This window comes from Stegostoma tigrinum, chromosome 1 (assembly GCF_030684315.1).
Source record: "Stegostoma tigrinum isolate sSteTig4 chromosome 1, sSteTig4.hap1, whole genome shotgun sequence".
In the NCBI taxonomy this organism is placed as follows: domain Eukaryota; kingdom Metazoa; phylum Chordata; class Chondrichthyes; order Orectolobiformes; family Stegostomatidae; genus Stegostoma; species Stegostoma tigrinum.
The window spans coordinates 27,041,818-27,063,697 of NC_081354.1; the positions used below are offsets into that span (position 1 = coordinate 27,041,818).

General features: G+C 38.8%; 1 protein-coding gene across 5 annotated transcripts in view; it reads right to left on the reverse strand.

Annotated features, from left to right (window-relative positions):
* LOC125457521 (calnexin-like) overlaps nt 1-21,880 on the reverse strand; it is a 50,199-nt gene that overhangs the window by 5,664 nt on the left and 22,655 nt on the right. For all 5 annotated transcript variants that reach the window (XM_048541863.2, XM_048541822.2, XM_048541833.2 and 2 more), the window contains exons 7-14: nt 16,106-16,298; nt 14,055-14,244; nt 13,760-13,873; nt 13,122-13,278; nt 11,561-11,776; nt 8,476-8,595; nt 7,265-7,391; nt 2,714-2,829 (exon numbers count right to left, since the gene is read on the reverse strand). In XM_048541863.2, the coding sequence (XP_048397820.1) occupies nt 2,714-2,829; nt 7,265-7,391; nt 8,476-8,595; nt 11,561-11,776; nt 13,122-13,278; nt 13,760-13,873; nt 14,055-14,244; nt 16,106-16,298 (1,233 nt within the window). The remainder of the gene's footprint in view (nt 1-2,713; nt 2,830-7,264; nt 7,392-8,475; nt 8,596-11,560; nt 11,777-13,121; nt 13,279-13,759; nt 13,874-14,054; nt 14,245-16,105; nt 16,299-21,880) is intronic.

Genomic DNA, 21,880 nt, shown 5'->3' on the forward strand with positions numbered 1-21,880 from the left:
AGTACACCTACCATATATAGTTTCTGAGAGGAAATTTTCCCATGCAGATTGACGCACTTAAGCCCAAGTCTCAAGTAGGGGTCAACCTCTCCTAATCCCTCCCTTGGTTTCTAAAACACAAAAATCAATCCTAAATAAAATCATCTGGTCAAAATGATCTAGCAGAACAAGGACAGAAAAGTACTTCAAAAGCTAGGAGTGTGTACCTGGTATGACTTATTATATAATATCAATTGAATTCTATGATTGATGGCTTTGACTAGTAGCTGCCTAGAGTGCGACATTAGCCAATCTAGTTGTTTTAGGTGTTATCTGTGACATTTAATGATGAAATTAGGGAACAGAACTTGTCCTTTAGAAATAAGTCGATTCATTAAGAATTAATTCTGAGAAGTCTGTAAGGATAGTCCCCTCTCAAAAAAGGTGAACTGTTGGAAATGGGGATCTCTTTAAAATTAAATTTTTCTAGTATTTACTGTGTAGCGCGAGAATTCATTTAACACAGCAGTCACTGATTTACCAAATTTTTAGCTTAGGAGAACAAAAAGTGAACAATCACAATTCACGGAGGCCATGATGCCCCATGTAATGTGCCAGATAAACTGTTGACACTAGTATGTACCCATTATCAGTACACCTTATTTTCCAAAACAAACTTTTCGTTCTTGTAACAATTTTAATGGTAGACTAGCCCTCTGAAGGGGGCAAGCAAGGGACCCATGCTCATCCTAGTATATTAATAGCTGATGTGGTCATTGGGGAAGGGGGTTTAGCCAGGTGATCGACACAGCATAGATTGCCAGTTCCTAACTTACAGAATGCCAACAGGGATGTAGGGAGAAAACAAAAGAGCAAGAGATCCAGTGGAATGAGCTACCACCTTCTTGGGAGAAGACCAGCAGTTCCATTACATCAGCTGGAAATTGAAGACTTCCTACCAAAGACTATCACCAGAGATTTCAGGGCATCAGCGACGGACACTCTACCACCCCAAAACTGCTGTCCCTAGCCCTCCATTCAATGGAACAACTTTGGAAACGATAAAGTGCTCTCATTCGTCATGAATTGAGTATTTACTTTCTTTGTCTAAATGAATAGTACGTCATTGCCAAACTTCTGCTTAATAAATTTAATATAATATGTATAAATCGCTTATTTAATACAGGCAGTTGACCATTTGTAACAGTGATCACAAACCCCTCCAAAATCAACAAGGAGGAGATTAGGAACCAAGACCCCACCATGAACCTGACATTTTCATTTTTGTGGAGACAGGATTGGGGCAGTCTGTAGTTTGAACAGATCACTTCTAGAGACAGCTGGCTATTTAAATGTTTAGCTGCCTCCAATGAAACTTGTTTGTGATGTCCTGTACTCGGACCCTAGTGTGTGAAGGTTAAACCAAGTAGACACAGGTCTGTTCTCAGTTCATTTCTTTTGAAAGTCCAGCATGTCCCTTTGGACAGCTGAGATACCTGCCCCCTTACCACATAGGTATAATTTTGGGGTGTATCAGACTTTCTTTCTCTCAGTATGTCTTTGGCTCTTTGTTTTCTCTTCTTTAAGAGGTGGAGAGCAGTAAGTGAGGGAGGAGGCCTCCGGTGGCAGCAACACCAGGATGAGATCCACCCCTGCATGAGGTCTAATGACAAGTGAAGAGCAAATCTTGGGCTAACTCCCCCTGGCCCAGAGTAGCAAGTTAGGCTAAGGGTCCAGGTGCCTGAAGGAGAGATGGCAGTCTTGGCATGGTAGTCTTCTTTCTCTTTAGCTTCCAGGTGTTCCAGTGGCCGAGCAGGTGCTCTCAACCAGGAGTGGTGGCCTTCTTTGACAGAGGCTTCTGGCCCACAGTGTTACAGCAGACCAGTGTGACGGTCTTGTCCCCGAATGGTCTCATCCTGGCTGCATCTTCAGGGTACCATTCCTTAAGTGGCTTTCCCCAGGGCCAGGAGCTACTAGCTGAACTGTGATCATTTCACTTTTTTAAAATTAAGTCACAGTGTATGTATAATTTTGGGTGCTGCAGTGGGGTGACATTAAAACTTTTCACTGTAGTTTTCAAGTAAAAGTGCACATGACAATAAATTTCTGCTCTACTCATGTTTTAAAGAAGAGATCTTTACTTTTAAAGATCAACTACAATGCTGGAGCCCCAAGGCAAGCTGTCAGTCAGCCTGTCTGAAAAGCTGCCAGCCTTTTTGGCTCTTCCGAAGTTGCACAACTTGCCTAAATACCCAGCCCCGACGGACTGAGAACCAGAAGAGCAGGTAATCATTTTCAAAAGTGGCATTTGCACAGCCAAGATTTCTTCCACTTTTATGCACCTGATGCAGGATCAAATGTTGAGGCCCAGAAAACCTAGGTGGACTTTCTAACTCAGTCTTTCTCAGTTCTCCTCCATCCCATGGTGGCCTGTGGGCTGCTCCCGCAGTCTGTGACCCTGTCTCTATCCTATTCCCATGCCCCAGAGTGAAAATTAATTCCAACGGGGATCCTTTAACTGATGTAGGTAGGATAAATCAGGAAACTTCCCTATCGGAGACTTGCTGGGACCAAGAATCTGATACTACATTTCCTTCATGAATGTACAAGTGTGCTCTAAAGGCAGATATAAATCAAATAGTTTTATAGTTTGCCTGATTGAAATTTAAAACAAAATGCTATGTACACAAGGCTTTGTATGCCTAAAAAGTGGACATTCAAAAAAACTACTAACCTCATCCTCTGAAGCCGATTTTGACTTACTGCCCTCTTCATCTTCCTCCTCCTCCTCTTCCTCCTCCTCTTGACTGCCTTCTCCAATGTTTTCATCTCCACTTGCTTTCTCATCCTCTACATTAAAAAATATTTAAAAACCAAAAGGCAGGCATGAAAATCCAGGACAATTATACAAAAAGCACTGAAAAGCTAACAAAACATTAGTTTATATCTTACAATGTCCTGAGTTGGAAGTGGAGGAAGCTATGCCTCAGTCGTGCAGACTTTTGGAAAGAATCTGAAGTGCTGCATTCCATTTAGACTTCTTAAATCAGAAATAAAATTAGCCTCAGAGAGAATAATGCAGATTTACTAGAATGAATCCAGCGTTTAGAAGGTGTAGTTGCATACACTTAGCTTGTACTTGAGCACAGGTGATTGAGGACTGTTCCAAGTAAAGAGAATTTAAAAGGTTAAAAAGAATTACAGAAATTATTGTCATGTGAAAGAATCAAGGGGTGGGAGGGAGCATTATCTTGAAATTAATGCCGTACCATTCAGCAGTGAAATAAGGAAGCACATTTTCCCAAGAAGGATAGTAGAAGCATGTATTTCTTTTCTTGCAAAATGCTGGTGAGTTTAGGACTATTGAAGCTTTCAACTCAGAAAAAGGGGATATACAGCACAGGTGGGAGAATAGAGTTACCATTATCAGCTGTGATCTAATTGGATAGCAGAGCAAACTCAAATGGCTATGGCCAATTCATGAAGTGTAATGGACAGTCACAAGAAAAAGAAAACTACAAAAAAGGAGAAAAGAACACAGACAGAAGGATCACTTCCAAATAATCTCATAAAAATGCCCTAAAGAATTACACTGGGGGTAAAAAAGACTCAAAATAAGGATGGGATATGTTATGGACCAGACCAGATCAGAATCCTCAAAATATTTTAAAGGTAGCCTAGACCCTAACTTTTTCTTACTTTTAAAGGCAAATGTGAAATTCCTGTTTGATGCAGGTTTGCAACTCAGTCAAACTACTCTATGTTATGCACAACATAATTTATTTAAACACTGTAGCTAAAATACAACCAAAAAATTAAAAAAACATGGAATAAACTTAACTCTGTTGTAACACTTAACAGGATAATAGATACAGTAACATTACTATTTAACTGTTCCGATATAGTAACATCCCATAAATACGCCCCTTGGAAAAAGGGGAAAATTAGACACAGATTCTCACATTCAGTTCTCCCATCCAGAGGGGAAAACATTGAGAAAATTCAGAGTGAGTAGCCAGGAAGCATCACTGAAGCTTCCAACTCTACTGAGACCCCAAAAGCGTCTGCTTAAAGCTAAACCTAAAAACCCAGAAATCCTGATCTGAGAGAGCTAGCCACACCAATTCAGGCCTCCCAAGCTGTTTACTGTAGTGGTTCTGGTAGATTGCTCGTCACCTCGGCCTTACAACTTCTCTTCAAAATAAAAAAAAGACAAAATAACATCAGGTCACAGCATTGTCATGGATATTAATGTATAACAGGAGTTTGTCTGAAATTCTTCTAATTCTGAGACATTTAGGTAACTTATTCTAAATACTAACTAAAACAACATAGGGATGCATGTCAGTATCCATGTTAAGATTTTTTTACTGCATGCCTCTTTATTTTGAACTGGCCAGGACTGTTTTACAATACCGCAAGGAATAATGGTTGCAGATCAAGTTGAGAAATTCAAAACAGGAATCAGAGGTTTTTTTGTGAAGAAGCAGCCAAGAGATGATAGCTTTTGAATCTTGGAATTATTTAGTCACTTCTTCCCAGTTTTGCATGTTGCTCTGTTCTTAATTAAAATTGTGAAAACAAATCACAAATATATTCCCCAAATCAAAAATACTGCAGCATCAAATTATCAGCTTTTAAGAAAATCTTAAAATTGAATGAAAGAAATTGCTGGAGACATCAGCAGGTCAGGTACCACCTTTGAACAGAGAGACAAAGTTAAAGATCTAGATTTTCAGAAGTTGGAATGGTTTTTGGTCCTGAATCTATAAATAGCTACCACTTGTATCAAGTATTTTCATTTCATATGTTGTGTTCTATTTTCTACCTCCTATCTATTTTTTTTCTTTGAGAACTAGTGGACTCCAATTTAAGCTGACTGACAAAAGAAGAAATGGTGACAAGGAAAACATTTCACATAACATGTTGACAGAATCTGGCATGCTGTGCCTTAGAATGGTACAGGCAGGTTCAACTGAAGCCTTTAAAAAGAGAACAAAATAATATTCTGAAGGAAAAAAAAATGCAGGGTTATCAGGAAAAGAAAATGTAGTGGGACTTAAGGAATAGCTCTTCTGGACATGCTGTACGAACATTGACTGAATGGCTCCCTTCTGTGCTAACATCATGGCTATATTTCGTAGTTGTGAACTTTCATACTTTCTTGTAATAATTAAACAAGTTTTTAAAAGGCTCACACCTCACTCACAGCTGCAAAATTACAAAAGGAAACAAACAAAAATTAGGTAAAAGTCCATAAATGTTGGCACAGTTGGAGAAAGGTTTAGCATGAGAATACCTGTGTAGGACCAAAAATCACCGAAAGTACAGCCACCAATGATGGGGCTAAACAAATATAGGATACATATGATTAGTTAGAGGAATGCAGAGATGTTTTGCTTTGGCTGGGGAAACTGGGGGAGTTGTTCAAGGCCTGATAGTGGTTAGAGAGGTAGGAAAGAGTAAAACCATGAATATGGTGAGAATTTTAAAGTTGAGGTGCTTTTATTAAAAAAAAGTTAATTCTGTTTTCAAAGCGTAATGGATGATTAGAATTTGGAGAGAATTCAGATACGGCAGAGGGGCTTTGGACAAGTTTAAGGTTGAAGGAGGATGCAGGTTTGAAGACTAGTCAAGAGAAAACATTGGAATGAAGATACCAAGGCTAAATTCAGCAGCAGTTAGGTTGAGGCAAGGGTTGAGACAGGAAATACTACTGATGTGATCTTTGTAATAGTAAAGCTGTATCAGAAGGTCAGCTCTGATAGGAAGTAGAAGTTGTAAACAAAAAACAATGTTGAGTCATTTGTTTTGATCTAAGATGATGGCCATGGGTCGGTACAGATTGATGGTGTGAATCAAAGGAAATAGTTTCATTGTTTCCAATCTTCAACCGGAACAAATTGCTGTTTATCATAAATCATTGAAGAAAAAGTAATCTAACAACACAGAAGCAGTGAAAACATAAATTAGTGAGCTGAATCTTAATTTATTCAGCTGTCAATTTCGTCAGGTTAAAGTTAATAACACATCTCACCAAACTCAGCTCGTTAACTACCTACCCAACCCATACAAAGCCCTACATTCATCTCCCTCAATACTTGCCTCTCTCTCTCTCAAAGAAGAAAATAAACAGCGCCCCAAAAAGGCAGAAAGAATCAAGACAGGTGGTGTGCTGCTGGACATTTGGCTCCCCACACTTAAGAAGAGAGTATTTTGACTATGACCACCCCAAGCAGCTGACTGACTGTTGCCAAACCCTTGGGCTGGTTTTAGAAGCTGCCCTCAACTTACTGTGCCAGGAGGCTCTGAGTGAAAGCCATCTCTCTTGACTTGATGGAGGCCTGATGACAACCATGACAAGCTTCCTGGCTTTGTAACTGTACTAAATAGAACAGTAATCTAGCATTACTGTGAGCCAGGTATCTCTGGCTGAGGAAACAACGTACAAAAAGGCAAGCCAAGGCAGAGATGCTGTGAGCATCCGAGTAGGCTCAACAGGAGCCTGTACAACAGATTGGGTCAAATAGAATTTTACAGTATGGAAGGAGGCTATGATTCTAAGTGAGTGGGTGCCAAAAGTGCAGGTTGATGAGAGAAATGCAGCTTATCCAGGTCATAAGCTTGGTGTTTATCCCGACGCAAAGTATCCTAGCTGCAGCCTTACAATGACAGTTGCTGTTGCAGCAACTGACAGCTGTCTAAGATGCAGCATTGAAGTGCATGCACTGTAAATGGATCAGAAGGTGTCATGAAGGCTCTTCAATGCTGGCACATGGCGTATACTAATACCTGCGGGTGTGGGTGAATATTGCTGATGTCTGGAGTCTGCTCGGAGAAATTGGTGCCTGGGGCTCAGCATGGAAGCGCTTTGGAAAAATTTGAAGGCATCAGGTACCTAGCCTTGAGTTCTACGCTTAGAAATTTTGGCTTTTAGTTTGCTTGCAGCAATGATAGAAATGCAGTGTACGACAGAAAGTTGCATGCTAATTAGACAAGATCTGCAGTTACTAAAGTCGTTAATAAGCTATAATCCCCTTCAATTGTTAACTTGCTTCTGTCTAGCCTTGACACCTGGAACTTAGTTAAAAGATGCAGTAAGTTGTTGCCGATACTGAGATCAACCTCACTGGACTTTTCACACGATTGTCACGTTTGTCACCTTTCCCCGTATCACTTTGGCCCCTATAATATTCCAGCAGTTCACTATTACGGAATTCTTTCAGAGATTATTGTCCTTCAAAACAATTTAAAAGAGAAGGAAAACAAGATGCTGTGCTTATACCTTTTGCAAGATTACATGCTTTCTTGCCAATCACTTCTTCTTGGTCCTCATCTTCCTGATTCTGTTCTTCCGGGACATCAGGCTGCATAGCATCAGTTTTCTTATATATAGCTGCATTATCAGGTTTCTAAAGGATTGTAAAATTTATGTTTACAGTTTCAAAGTTCTTCCGTTAAAAAGGTCAAACTTAAAAACCCACGTGTTTCTTCATAAACCCAAGTCATAGTCTTTATTATTTTTTGCCTCCTGGACCCTCCTATTCCCGGGTTGTCAACTATGATTAGAGATTTCACTGTAAGATTTCTTGCTTCCAAAAGACTTATCGAACATCAGTTTTGATTATCAACAACAGCTAAATAACAAATAATGTGTGTTCAAAGAAAATTAAGAAAAAACACAAAATTTGCTTTATTGCTTCTTTGGTCACAAGAAAATTTAAGAGGATGCAAACCTCCTGTTTGTCTATAATCGATTTAAAAATTTCCAATAGATTGAATAAGTAGGGCAAAAACAATTAAAGAAGAATTGGCAGTGGGAACATTGTCTGATATTCCTTCTGTAAACTGAAATGGGAGGGATTTCTGGATGTAGAGTTAATTTTCTGCTCTGGAGATAGCGCGTTTACAGGCAGAAAAATGACCTAAATTGGCAAGGTGACGGTGTGTCCAAACTCAGCCACCTTCACCATAAATTATATTCTGGGCGAGAAGGCCCAAAATTAAGCATCTCACTCCACCAACTGAAGCCCCTGATGCCTCAATAAAATTCAGCACCAGTACTTCCTCACCCAGGTCAAGTTCAGCATTATCCAGCAATCAAACATGGGAGCGTCATAACCTGTAAAGCTAAAGAGCCACTGAAAGCTCAAGTTCAAGACCTAGCAGTTCCCAACAAGTGCCATAACACGTCTAGCAGATTGACTTAAAAATATTTTGCTCTTGTGGTAAAGCCTGAGCCAGAAGATTCAAGTTCAAATCCCACCTGCTCCTGAGGTACATAGTAACGTGCCGAAGAGAAAATAAAAAAAACTGGGTGTTTCCAGCACATGGTGTCTATCAGTACCCTTGAGGGAAGGGTGATGTGGTAGAAATGTCCTAAATCTGACCTAGACGGCTCGGGGTCAAGTCCCACTTTCTCCAGGAGGTGTGTAATAACATCTCTAAACAGATTGATCAGAAAATATCTATCAAACCTTTCGTGCATTTTCTTACCTTGCTTGGCCAGCAGAACAGCACAATTAACCCTAAAGGCAAAACAGCTGTCAGGATGTAAATAATCCAAAGCCAGGGTCGCTCTTCTGCAGCACTTGTCAACTGACCCAACACACCAGGCTGAACAGAGAAAGATGAGTCACATAAAATGATACCAAATAATCTTCAACGTGATACACGCAAGGGCTTTTGCTGTACTGGAAATCTCAACATCACTGTGGGTAAACTACACCAAATAGATACAGGATTGGTTTAGTAGCATCAAATGATATGGTAAGACTAATTAAGTTTGAATTAAACTCAGTTTTAAAACTGATTTATTAGTAGAATGCTCTTAAAATTCTCATCAGCAGAATGGATGTTGGGAGGCAGGATAAAAACAGAAGGGGACATATGTTAAATGGGACACAGAACAAAGTAAAATAAAATGAAACCCATAAAAAAAATGGGGAAAATTAATCCCTAAATTCTTTAATTAAAACGCAAATTGTTTTCTTATAGTTATTATTGTAGCAAAACCATACTGGATTAAAAACGTTAAGATTGGACTTCTGTTTTTGAGTTTAAAGAGATCATAAGACATAGGAGCAGAGGGAGGCTATTCAGTCCGTCAAGTTTCTTGATCACCTAATGTGATCATGCATGATCTCCCACTTTCCTGCCCTCCCCCCATAGGGCCTCAATTCCCTCACCGATAAAAAAAACTATTCATTACAGAGGCCTGTACAGGCTGGGTTTTTATGTATGTTCAAGGCTGAAATAAAGGATTCTACAGATCCACTAGACTCCAAGAGAAGAAATTCCTCCTCAGTGTTGGATACGGAAAACTCCTTATTCTTATGCCTCTGGTCCTCGACTCTCCCATCAGGAGAAACAACCTCTCCACGTCTACCCTGTCAAGTCTCATAAAGAAATATATGCTTCAATAAAAGGTCTCCTCTCATTCCAAACTCGAATGAGACCACGCCCAACCTATTGAACTCCTTCGTGGAATACAATCTCACAAGATTTGGGTTCAACTGAGTGAAACCTCTCTCCACTGTGACAATGGCAGCTCATCTTTCCTTAGATAAAGGGAACCAAAATTGTTCACAGTATTCCAGTTATGGTCTAATAGTACCTTGTACTGTCTAGCGAGGCTTCCCTATATTTATACTCCATCTGCCTACCCTATTGCCTACTGAAAATGCACCCCCTTATTCCAACTCTATCTTCTTTTAGTTTGCCAATCCTCTATCCACACTAATATGCTACCCATATGCCCTTAAGAGAGACTTGTGTGGGGTATCTCCTCAAAAGAAATGTCAAATTGGTCATGTAGGATTTCCCTTTCATGAGGTCATCCTGACTCTGCTTGATCTTATGTATTTCCGCATGTTCTGTTAATATTTCCTTTATAAAGAATTCAACATCTCCCCAATGACATATAAAGGTAACCGACCTACAAGTCACCTGTTTTCTGTCTCCCTCCCTCTTTGAGCAAGTGCATTACATTAGCAGTTTTCCAACTCTTGACTTTTTCAGAATCCAAGGATTTTTCAAAGATTACTACCAGTTAACTCCCTAGCTACTTTTGCTAAAATCCTAGGATGCAACCCATTAGGTTGCAAGACTTGTTGGTCTTTTGCCACATTAGTTTCTCTAATACTTTCCAAAGATATCACACCTCAAATTGTTCAACCACCATTGGTTCACATTCAGCTTAGCATGTAGGTTATGTATTTTTCACTCTTGTCTGTAATCTAGGAAATCTGTTCACAGAATGGAATCTAGTTTTTTATTTTTTGACTATTCAAAATATACTTGATTACTCATTGTCCACACTGCTTGACCCACTGTGATTTCCAGCATTGTTGTTTGCAGTACATTTTCATCGAAGTCAAATATTTATTTCAAAGGTGACAGTTCCACAACAGTCAATGAGGAACACCACTGGTCACAGACCTCCAGTCAGAAAAACACCCCTCCACAACTAGCTCTGTCTGCTATGACCAAACCAATTTTGTAACCAATTTGCCAACTTGCCATGGATCCACTGGACCAGCCTAGCACAAGGGACCTTATCAAATGCTTTAGTAAAGTCCATCAACTGCCCTATCCTAATTCACTTTTTTCACTTGCTCAAAAAAACTCAAGCTAGTGAAACAAGATCTTCCCTGCATAAAGCCATGCTGATTATCCCTAATAAACCCTCCTGGATGCACTTAACAATTGTGCCCTCGGCAAACCCCTGGCACTAAAGACAGGCCCAGTCAATGTTAAGGAAATTAATATCACCCACTACAAAAGCCCTGTTGCTTTTATATCTTTTGATTTGCTTACACATCTATCCTCTATCTCTCATTGGTTACAGGAAGGCTTACAGTATTACCCCATTATAGTGACTGCACTTTTTTTAAAAGTCTAGCTGGATGATTCCTCCAAGGTGCTCCCTTTAGTACAATTGTGTCACTCTCTTTAATCAGTTATGCAACTTGCTCACCCTTTTTACCTCCCTCTCCATCTCACCTGAGCCATCTAAATCCTTGAACATTAGACAGCTTTGTCTTGCCCTTCTTTGAACCAAGTTTCTGTAATGGCTACGACACAGGAGTCCCTTACACCAATTTGGGCTCTAAACTCATCTGCTTTTGCCAGTTATGCTCCTTGCATTAAAATAAATACATTTCAGACTGCCAGTCCTACCATGTTTAATAGCCTGGCCCTGCCTGTTGTTCTTGTTAGACTTACTTAACATGGACCTTCTCCTGAAATCACTCTGCATGCTGATCTACTGTGCCATTTCCCACCCTAAAGCAACATTAGTTTAAACCCTTCTCCGTGAGGCAAATCAAGGGCTGCAACTGAATTTCACTTTCTGCATACACAGACACTAGAAGTGTCCCTGAACTCCCACATGCTTTAGTTGGATCATTCCACACTACCAAGTTCTCCTATTACTATTTGTAGCTGTTAAGGTTCACAGTAAACTATAAACCAGTGACACACCTTACTCACTGCTTACCAGAAACAAATAGGAGGGGAAGAAAAAGTTAATTTCTTCGAAGTAAAAGGCACCTTTTGATTACATCAAGATGTTTCATACCTCATTTGCAGTAGCCACCATTTTCTTCAACCTCCAGCCATCTGCTGCCCATTGGTCAGACACTTCCTTCTCAGTACAGATGATAAAGTTATCAAACAAGATGTCAGAAGTCATTGACCACAGTTCTAGACCAACAGCAATAATTGGAGTCATTTTGTAAGGTTCTAAATCTTCAAAATAATTAGGATTTTCAACTTTCCTTGGATTCCACACACCCTGCATATAAAAGAGAAAAACAAATAAATGCCATCCAAAATATACTTGCCTTTCCTTCCAAATTTATCTTGCATTATTAATTGTGCACTTCCCTTCATCATAATCCTCAGAATAGTGAAACATATTATTTCTGCAGAAGCTAAGGAAAGGAGTAAGGAAATCCAGTTTGCCTCACAAGCACCAGATGCAATTCCAATCCAAACTAGGAGACTTTTTCCAAGTAGTAGTTTAAATAGAGAATTCCGAGATTTCACTTCCCTCCTCTTTCATTCTGTAAAATATCCCTAAATGTAATAAAAGGCTAAATCTTACTTTTGTTTTGGCTGTATCAATTTCTTAGAGTTTTCTTTTGGAAGAAGGTTTCTTGCTCTAAGTTCCAGCCAGGTGACTTGCTCTGTCTTACAAAAATAACCTTTAACTACTCCATCACCCTCTTTCTTTGCTCGCTGTATGCCACCAACTTGACATGCCTGCATTGTAATGCTGCAAGTCCTTTGCATTGCCCATCTTCACCAGAACAAACAGGTGTGACATTAACTTTTGACTGTAATATCTGTCTCATTTCAGGAAAAAAATATAGCACACAATTGAAAGAGCCAAGACAGCTAGTGGGCTGCCTGGCATATGATGTCACCCTTTGAGGAGGTGATCAAGACTCAGACTGTTCTGAGCGACCCAGGCCTCGCCGTTAGACTGATATTGAAGGCTGTCCTCCCAGAGCAAAGCCCATCCTTCTTGATATGATGGAGGATGGGTGGCAATCAAAACAAGCTTTCCTGCTTTGTATGTGCCTAAACAGCATGGCAATAATGCAGTACTGACAGCCAGGCATCTCTGCCTTCAGGGTTAAAGTGCAAAAAGTTAAGGCAGGGATGTGGTGATTATCCAGGTAGGCTCAGAGAGTGAGTGAGCACTAACACACCAAGTGAACAAACTGTGGATACAGCCTGGTCTGTCCATGAAATGAGTGCATCTCCCTGAACACAAAGTGCCCTTGTTGTAGCATTGGAATGATATTTACTATTTCACCATATTTACTATTTCACCATATTTACTGTCCATATTTTTAGCTTACTTATTAAATATTTGTCCTATTCTTGTTCCACCTTGATAATCAATGGTGCTAAAGCATTCCATAACAATATGTATATAGAAACAGAAGATATCAAAAATAGTTTCAACTACGCCACCAGCCATCTAGCGCAAATATCTAACATCCTAACAGATCAATATCTTAGTTCTAATTCTCTTCACTTCCTCCTGTTATATTGCCCATCTAAATCAATGGCTCATAATTCCTCTTTCCACATAGATGATATATTTTAACACAGGTTTTATTGCATACCTGATAGTTTGGATTATCTATCATAGGTGGTTTCCATTTTCCTTTATAGCTAGGGTTGTTCATCATAGGTGGTTCCCAAACACCACACCCAGGAGCAGTTTCACATTTAGGATTAGGAATCTGGGGAGCTTCCCACTCACCATCCATTTCTTCATCCCTGAAGAGGAAATTATATTCTGACTGCGTTACCTATATACATTGCGCTGCAAATCTATTTTTTTGCCGACCCCCGGAAAATATCAAAGTAACAGTAGTAAAGAAAATTTACAGGTTATTGCATCAACAACTGGACAAAAAACCATAATCAAAAGGACTGCATTGCTCATATATTACTTGTCTGTCATTTCCTTCTCAGTGAATTACAGTATTAAATTTAACCTATGCCTTGAATCCTAAAGTCAGTAGAAAATTAATTTTTTTCTGGAAAATGCATTCGTAAACTAAGTTGTTGGACATATTTAATTGGCACAGATCTTTGTAGCTTGCATGTTTATTTATCTTTCACATCTAAGATCGCATGTTTATTTATCTTTCACATCTAAGATCAAGGAGTCTTCCATTTCTTCTGCCTCCTTACAAGGTGTATAGGACCTACACTTTGAAATTAACAATCCTAAAAAAAAAAGAAAAATAATTACCAATCCTCTGGTTTCTCTGCACTAGGATCAGGGGCGTACTCTGGTTCATCATCAAGCCAGCCTTCTGGTTTCACAGCATCTGGATCAATTATTTTTGCTGGAGCATCTTCATCCCTGAAAGAAGATCCTTTATTTTGTAGTTGTAACTGTAGAAGTATTCAAAATTATGAAATATATAATACACGTCTGCATTGATAAAATGCAGAAAGACATTTTTGACACTATATTCCAAAAGGTATCAAATTAAACATTTAAATTAAAGCATTTCATAAGCTCTCCTCAAGATGGTACTCACCAGTCTTCAGGCTTCTGTGCATCGGGGTCAGGGATTTTTGGTCTTTCATCCCAATCTTCAGGTTTACGGTCATTCGGATCATCTATTTCTTTTGGTGGATTAATAGGTGGAGTCATATCTTCCAGCAGATTCCCTTTACTAATAACTGTTTGGTCAATCAGCATCTCAAAGCTGTTGTCTGGATTTAGCACTGTCAGAAATATGAAACAAAAAGCCATTTAATTAAAAAAGGTTGAATTTTCCTAGGATATCAACAACTATACAATACTCCATGCACACATTCTTCTCCACAGGAACAGGATTCATAGGCGAATGGAATACATGATAGAGTGGGCACAATTTTACACATTTTTTTTTATACATTATGATGCAGATATAAAGTTAAAGATATTCAAAGCTATGATATTTTTGAAATGTGTCAATGTTTTGTTGCCAGTGACCATTCTTTGATCTTCAATCTGTCTTGTCTCCTCCCAGGCTCAGGAGGTGAATCCAGGTTGTCTCAACTACTCAGTTCAAATCACTCAAGCTCATCAAGTATAATTATGTGCATATTGCAAATTAGCAAACTTAACTGTTGGGAAATGTGAAGACACATGAAATGAATCTGATTGTCAGAAAGATATTTTTTTAACCTCCTGTTATTATACACGTCTGGAGGTGGTGGGACTTAGAATCAGAGGGTTATACAGCATAGAAACATACCCTTTGGTCCAATTCACCGATCAGGTTTCTTAAACTTATCCTATTTGGTTGCATTTGGCCCATAACTCTCTAAGCCTTTCCTGTTCGTGTACCCATTCAAATGTCTTTACTTAAAATGCTGCAATTGTGCCTGCAACCAGCACTTTCTCTGGCAGGTCATCCTATTAACGCACCACCCTCTGTGTGAAAACATTGCCCCTCAGTTTCGTAAAGCTTTCACCTCTCACCTTCAACCTATACCCTTTAGTTTTGAACTCCCCCCATCCTATGGGGGAAGACCTTGTCTATTCACCTTAGTTATGCCTCTCATGATTTGATAAACTCTATAAAAGTCACCCCTCAACCTCCTACGCTCCAGTGAAAGGGGAAGTCCTAGCCTATCCAGCCTCTCCTTATCAGTCAAGCCCTCTAGACCCTACAACATCCTGGTAAATCTCTTCCGAACCTTCTCCAAATTAATAATATCTTATAGAACCCAGATCTCATGACTCAGGGGTAGGTACACTACTACTGTGTCACAAAGACCCCTCAGAACATGTATCCAAAACAGTGGGCTATGATATGAACAGTTGAAGCAGTGATTATTTTTCATTTTCTGTTGAGATTATGCACATGCAGTACACATTACATTTCTTTGGAAAATGGTCTAACTGGCATTGGAACGTAGATCACAGCATAATCTCTTAGTAAATTAAATGCTAGGTGATATTTTTGAGTGTTGCATCTTTCAAGCTAAATTTCAAGTAGTCTAAAGCTCAAGTTTCATAATGGAGAAAGGCTCGAAATCCGAATTGCATGCACCATGTACAGGTTGTGATTCATCATTTAATTATAATTCATCAATAAATGCTCACTCAAAATCATTGTGATTAAATATTATTAATTTTTCACATAAATTTAATGAAATACACATCGAAAGACACACCATAAATGGCAAAAAGTGAATAATTTGCTGAAGCAGAAAATGAACAAGATGTGAAATTTCAGCCATCCATAAGAAAGAAGGTCAGTCATACATTCTGAATCATTGTTTACTCAAAAGCATTTAGCACACATGAGTCTGTGAAGGGATCCAGGTATGGTAGTTAAGAGTAGAGTATGAAGGCTTAATGAATCTAGAAGAACAGACGCTCTCTGCAAAACTTGCTCATGTATTTCAGGACAATAAAGGCAATTAACTAAATAAACAAGATTCAGTCTCTTCCCAACCCCCCAAATATGAATGAATACCTTGCTACCTTCTTCTAAACATGTTCTACTTAAAGTCCGATCAAATTTTTGAACATAAAAGACATGATAGTGGAAAATACACAAATTGTCCAAGCCATCCAAACTGTTTAGAGTACCTAGAGTGTACAAATGTGTGATCTTGTCAGTGAAGAACTTTTTTAAATCCACATCAGGGCGTTTAGCATGCTTTTCTTCATAGTCTCCAGTTATAGGATTCTTGTGTCTGAAGATGAAGTGCAGTTTGTAGTCTTCACCACATTTGTCTGGCCCAAACATAATCGAGTAAGGAGTTTTATCAAAGAACTTTTCCTGGAGAAGAAAGAAGCATTGATAGATGTTGTATTAATGGCTATTAACATTGTAAACTGATTGTTAGACTGCCATAGGGCATCAATTGTATCAGAAGTTATATGACAGAGAGCCCAAATCACTGTCAGAAAAATGCATCAATTCATTAGTGGTGTCATCTGGTCTTTAGTAAATCAGGAAAAACTAGGCACCTAACTAATTCTTAAATTCTGAAATAACAACCAAACATAACATTTTTAACAACAGTATTTTAGTACAAAATAATTGCTGCTACATAACAGACTAACCAAACTGGCAATTATAAAAAGTCATCAGTTGATTGCTTGCAATTAGTAAATATGATTATACATATAATTTTTAGTATTATGAGTTCATCCATATTAGAACTAAGAACTTCAAGTTGTAACTTATCATGTTCAAATGCAAAATAAATCACTAGAGTACAACAATGTCAAGATTAATATAGGAAAAGTGGTTAAGGTTTTTCATGTCAGATAAGATGATTTCAATCATAAAAGTAAAAATATCAGTGTGGCTGCTTCAAAAGGACATGGGAAGAAAATAAGATAATTTGATAATTGCGTATGGTCTATATCAGGGAGTCATATCAACATACTCTGTCATCAAACGCAAATGCCGAGACCAAATCTCTATTTTCTGGTATTTTTGATTGTTGACTAAATAGGAAAGGAGCTGTTTTAAGAAAGAAACAAGGATTTTGGAAAGCATTGCTGCATTGTTTTAAAAACAAATTACTTGATATTTATTGTACATGTTGTTTACATTACGGTTTCGTTAAACTTTGCAGGGGTTGGGGAGGGGAAAACAGGAGCCAAGGGGTGTATATAAAATGAAGATTCATCAGACAACAAGCAACTGCTTGATCTGGGGTATGGTGACTAGTTATCAATAACAAAGGCGTTCCCATCTGCCATCACTGTGTAACTGGCTCTAGCATAGCTGAAGAGTTTGCGGTGATGACTGTCTGGTCAGAAGCAAATTGGACTTCTGAAAAAGAAGGAGCTATCCATTTCTCTGTAGTTTAAAAACACCTCAAGCCTGAAGAGGGTCAGTTTATTTTCCTCATTAGTTGCTATAAGCTATGGCTCTTAACCACTAAGTTGAGAATCAGTCGTTCTGTGCCTCCAACAAATCAGAGAAAGTACATGTAGAAGACTGAAGAGCAGCAGGACCTGGCAAGCCAAAGTGATAGTTTTGGATTCCTATGGACAGGGATTTGCATCGTCTTCCAGACTTTGATTTCGTTCAAGATACCTACCTGCATTCGGGGAGTTTTAGACTTCGAATTAGTAGAATTCTAGGTTAATAATTCATCATTTAACTGCAGACAGAATCTACTTGTTTATAATAAATAGTAATTATTGTTAAGTACAGAAACCTGGTAACGTATTCAATTAATTTGAGTCTAACAGGCAGATAAATTGGGCAATTTTGAGTACTTTTACAGTAAATGGAATTAAGTGCAAGTTTTAAAGGAACCAGAAAATGTCAGATTTTGATGCTAACCTTGGTGGGGAGAATCAGTCATAATTTGAGGTCTGGAAAGGAAATGTTTAAGTTTGCACAGGCCCTATCAAAATTTCAAGAAAAAAAATGTTGAAGGATTCTTCATGTCATTTGAGAAAACGGCTAGACAAATGAATTGGGAAGGATTAGGCTTTGCTCAGACAGAATACTTTGACAAGTAAAGCACAGGAAATTTATGTTTTCCTGTCAGAGGAGATTTCTTGGGATTATGATGTTGTAAAGAAAACTAAATTTGCTGCATATGAATATGTGCATGATGCATACAGGCAAGGTTTTTGGAATTTACGGAAACAGCTTTAACAAAAATATACTGAATTTGAAATGGTTAAGCAAAGTATACACTGCTGTAAAGCAGTAGAAGCTGAAACCATGCATGAAGTTCAAGGCATTAATCTCTTAAAGGTAATGAGTTTCCAAACTCCTTTTCTAAGGAGGACCTATGTTAAAGGACCACAGGATGGGAACTGCTAGACAGGTGTCGTTCATAATTATTTACCTAGAGCTAGAATATATTAATTTGCAATAAATTGTAATCATTTAGTAAAAAAACCTGGTTCATGCTTTGTGGATCTGGGCCTGAAATTTGTGTACTTTAACTTTTGTGATGACTCCACGTTGTCTCACCAAACGTTAACATTAGACAGCACTTGCATCGGAATATTAACATAAATCAAATGCATATGAGAGAGATCTGGTGATAGAGCTAACTGGGAATAAGATCAAAATTTGCTGAAAACAACATTTGAAACGATATGTCATTAGTGAAAAATGGACAGCAATTTATAATCAAGAAGAGATCAACAAAATTGTTTGAAGTTGCGGAATGACTCGTATCACACAGCTGTTGGCTATGTAAAACCAGCATTTGTTTGAAGTTGCGGAATGACTCGTATCACACAGCTGTTGGCTATGTAAAACCAGCATCTCAAAACAAAAAGGTACCTCGCTCCTAAAGCCCCCATGAGTTTTATGCAATTCCTGCATTTGCACATTAAACTCACCCAAGTCTAGCAATTACTAAGTTTTAACATGAATAATTATTACTGACTGCCATTCATTCTCTGGCTTTAGACAATTTGAGGAGTCACTTTCAGTGGATGAGCTGCTGTCAGACATTTTAATAGGTATCAAATGTTAAGTTTTCTCTTGTTTAAACAAAGCCTTCCTTTCTCTTTATTTCTTTCCCTGATTTTTGTGTGCACGCATGAGCACATGCGTATTTTTGCAGCTGTGCACACACACTTGCTTTTTAATTTTTAACTGTTTCTCCTTTTACAGAAAAAAACTTAAGTCGTCATTCAAGGTCCCAGATGCTCTGAACACGCACTGGTGCAGATACTGCTGTGTAGTTCTAGAAACTTAAACAAAAAACCTCAAGCCAAAAGATTAAGAGCAAGCCTTATTAAACCACTTATGTATAAAGCCTCACTTCAGCAAATTCCAACAGTGTTTTATAACTTTAAATAGCTAAGATGAGAACACAGTGTAAACAGATTAGATGATAACACAAGTGTACTCTTCTGACATGATACTTGGGTCACAAGGGCACAAATGTTTGAAATAACTTGTAACAGCATATTTTGCCAGAATTTCAGGATACATGAGCAATGTAGCATCTAAATCAGGAAGAGGAAGGTACAAAAGTAGATGGAATGGTAATACTATTGAGTAATTCTCAAGGGTGAGAGTGGGTGAAATCAAAAAGGACTGTAAATTGTGAGACACAAATCATGCACACATTACAGTTCAATGCTGCAGTGCGAAGGGCTGGAAAAAGAACACTTATGATATCTAGTGAAATGCAAATATTTCTAGGCTTCTTCAAATGGGTGAAAGTATTAGACTTCAAGCGCATAGAAGTATCAGCTTTTTCTCTGTTTACCTTCCACAACCATCAAAAACACTGACAAATGTATTAGTATGGAACGACCAAAATGAGCTCAGAATTCAGCATTCACTGCAATTAGAGCACTTAATACAGAACAAATCCATTCTAACAACAGAATGTGACACTGTAAATTATGTAGCTAGGAAATGAAGCAAAGGACTATGGAGAGGGGAAGTCAGTGGTCAAAAAACATGTTAAAGTGCAGAATTTCACATCCCTGAATTTAAAATTGATCAGCAACATGATGCAAAAAGAGTAAAATTACCTGCTGAAAGGTTGAAATATTGGCCTGCATGTGACCAAATCAGCTGGATGATGATGTGGTGTGGGGGATATGTGAACCAGTGGCACACATTTGGCTTTATGAGAATTAAAATTAGGTTTATTGTCACATGTACTCAAATGAGGACAGTAAAATGTGTAAGTTGTTTATTACTGTATCTTCTTTAGGTACAAAAGGTCCCTAGGTTCCGCTTCTTCAGTTACAGTTCTCAGAAAAAGATAGAAGAAGTAAAAAGTTCAGCATTGCAGATTTTAGGACAAAAAAACAGTTCACAACAACTGTCTTCCAGCCCCATCCGAGGCTGGCACTTCACCTCCACATCCTACTGGGCCTAGACTCCAGAACGTGCCAGGTTTCAACTCAGGGTTCACAAGGACAGGAGATCACTCTGAAATCAATGAGATTGGAACAGCTGGTATTTGGGAGAGATAGGCAATTAAGCGTGGTGAACGGATTGTGGCGCCCATAGCAAGATGTTGGGCTTATTTCTGAAAGCATCACCGACATCTTGTGGACTGATTCTGAGAAGAAAGGACCTACATCAATAGAGGTTCAGAAAAATGCTTTATCGTCAGAAATGATAAAGTCACTCAGTAATGCTGCCCTGGAGGTATTTCTGTCAGAGCCAGCAAGCCTAAGAACAAACAGCTAGAGGTGTTAGGGATAGGTGGTCAACAGAATGCCTGATAGGAATAGATTTAAATACCTATGTTATCTGGAAAGGGCAAGTGATATTTAGAGTTGCAAATGGAAGGCCAACATGAATTTAAAAAGTCGCCCATGAAATGTGGAGCCAGGCAGTAGACCCACAGCATGAGGCAAGACCAGGCACCCACGTTCAGATGCTCCCGGATCTGTCTTTAGTGATGGGTAAACACTTCTTAGATAGTTGAAATGGTCACTTGGCCATGTCGTACAACTGGCATGATGCTGTACCTTTATGTTTCGGCCTCACTAGAAGAGTTGGAGCTTGAGGCAGGAGTTACACACTGTACTCACAGGGCAAATGAATTTATAACATTAGAGTTCATCAACACATGGAAGACGTGATGTCATTCATTGCTGTGGTGACACTGATGGAGAAGGCGGCCTGACTCTTCAGACAGGTCACAGCAAAGCAAAAAAATGTGCAAATAACAGAGTGTGAAATAACAGCTCCAGTCTTCTGACCATATGCTTGTCCAGACAGGAAACATTCAAGGAGAGACAAAACGTAGCAGTGAGTGGATGGAGAGGGCATACACCACTGTGTGATCATATCCATGTGATGTATGGAATGATGGATGGGCAAGATGGGTCAACTATGCATCTCTTCATTGACAGAATAATGCAGATAACTTGAACATTTGGGAAGCGCACTGGTTTCCTGCGTGAATCTTGATAACCCTGTGAATACAGACTATGATCCCATGCGTCCAAAGAAATCCAGTCATGATTCTGAAGTCAACTATCCTGTCAGCAAGGTTAGAGGTTTAAACAAGTTATTAGCCAACCCGACAGTCAATGATTTCTGTGATTTCCTTATGCATCGATGGGGTGCATGAATAGGTTTCTAGCTCACCCTAGAATAAATCTCAGGTGAATAAATACCAACATTATTTTCAACATTCCAGTGTTAGGTATCCACCACTTCCTATGGTGTAAACTCTTGTTTTCTGATACTGCATAGCTCGACCAGCAACATCCTGGAGAAACTTGAGACTTCGATGCTTGGACTCTCTATGAAACAGAATACTGTTTGGAAGGGAGTAGAATCTTCTGCAATCACGAAGCTGCCCTCTAGCCTTCTGTGCTGTCTTTTGACTATACCAAAATCAACTCGTTGGAACTCCTCGTCATCATTCCATGTTCTTCATCCCCATC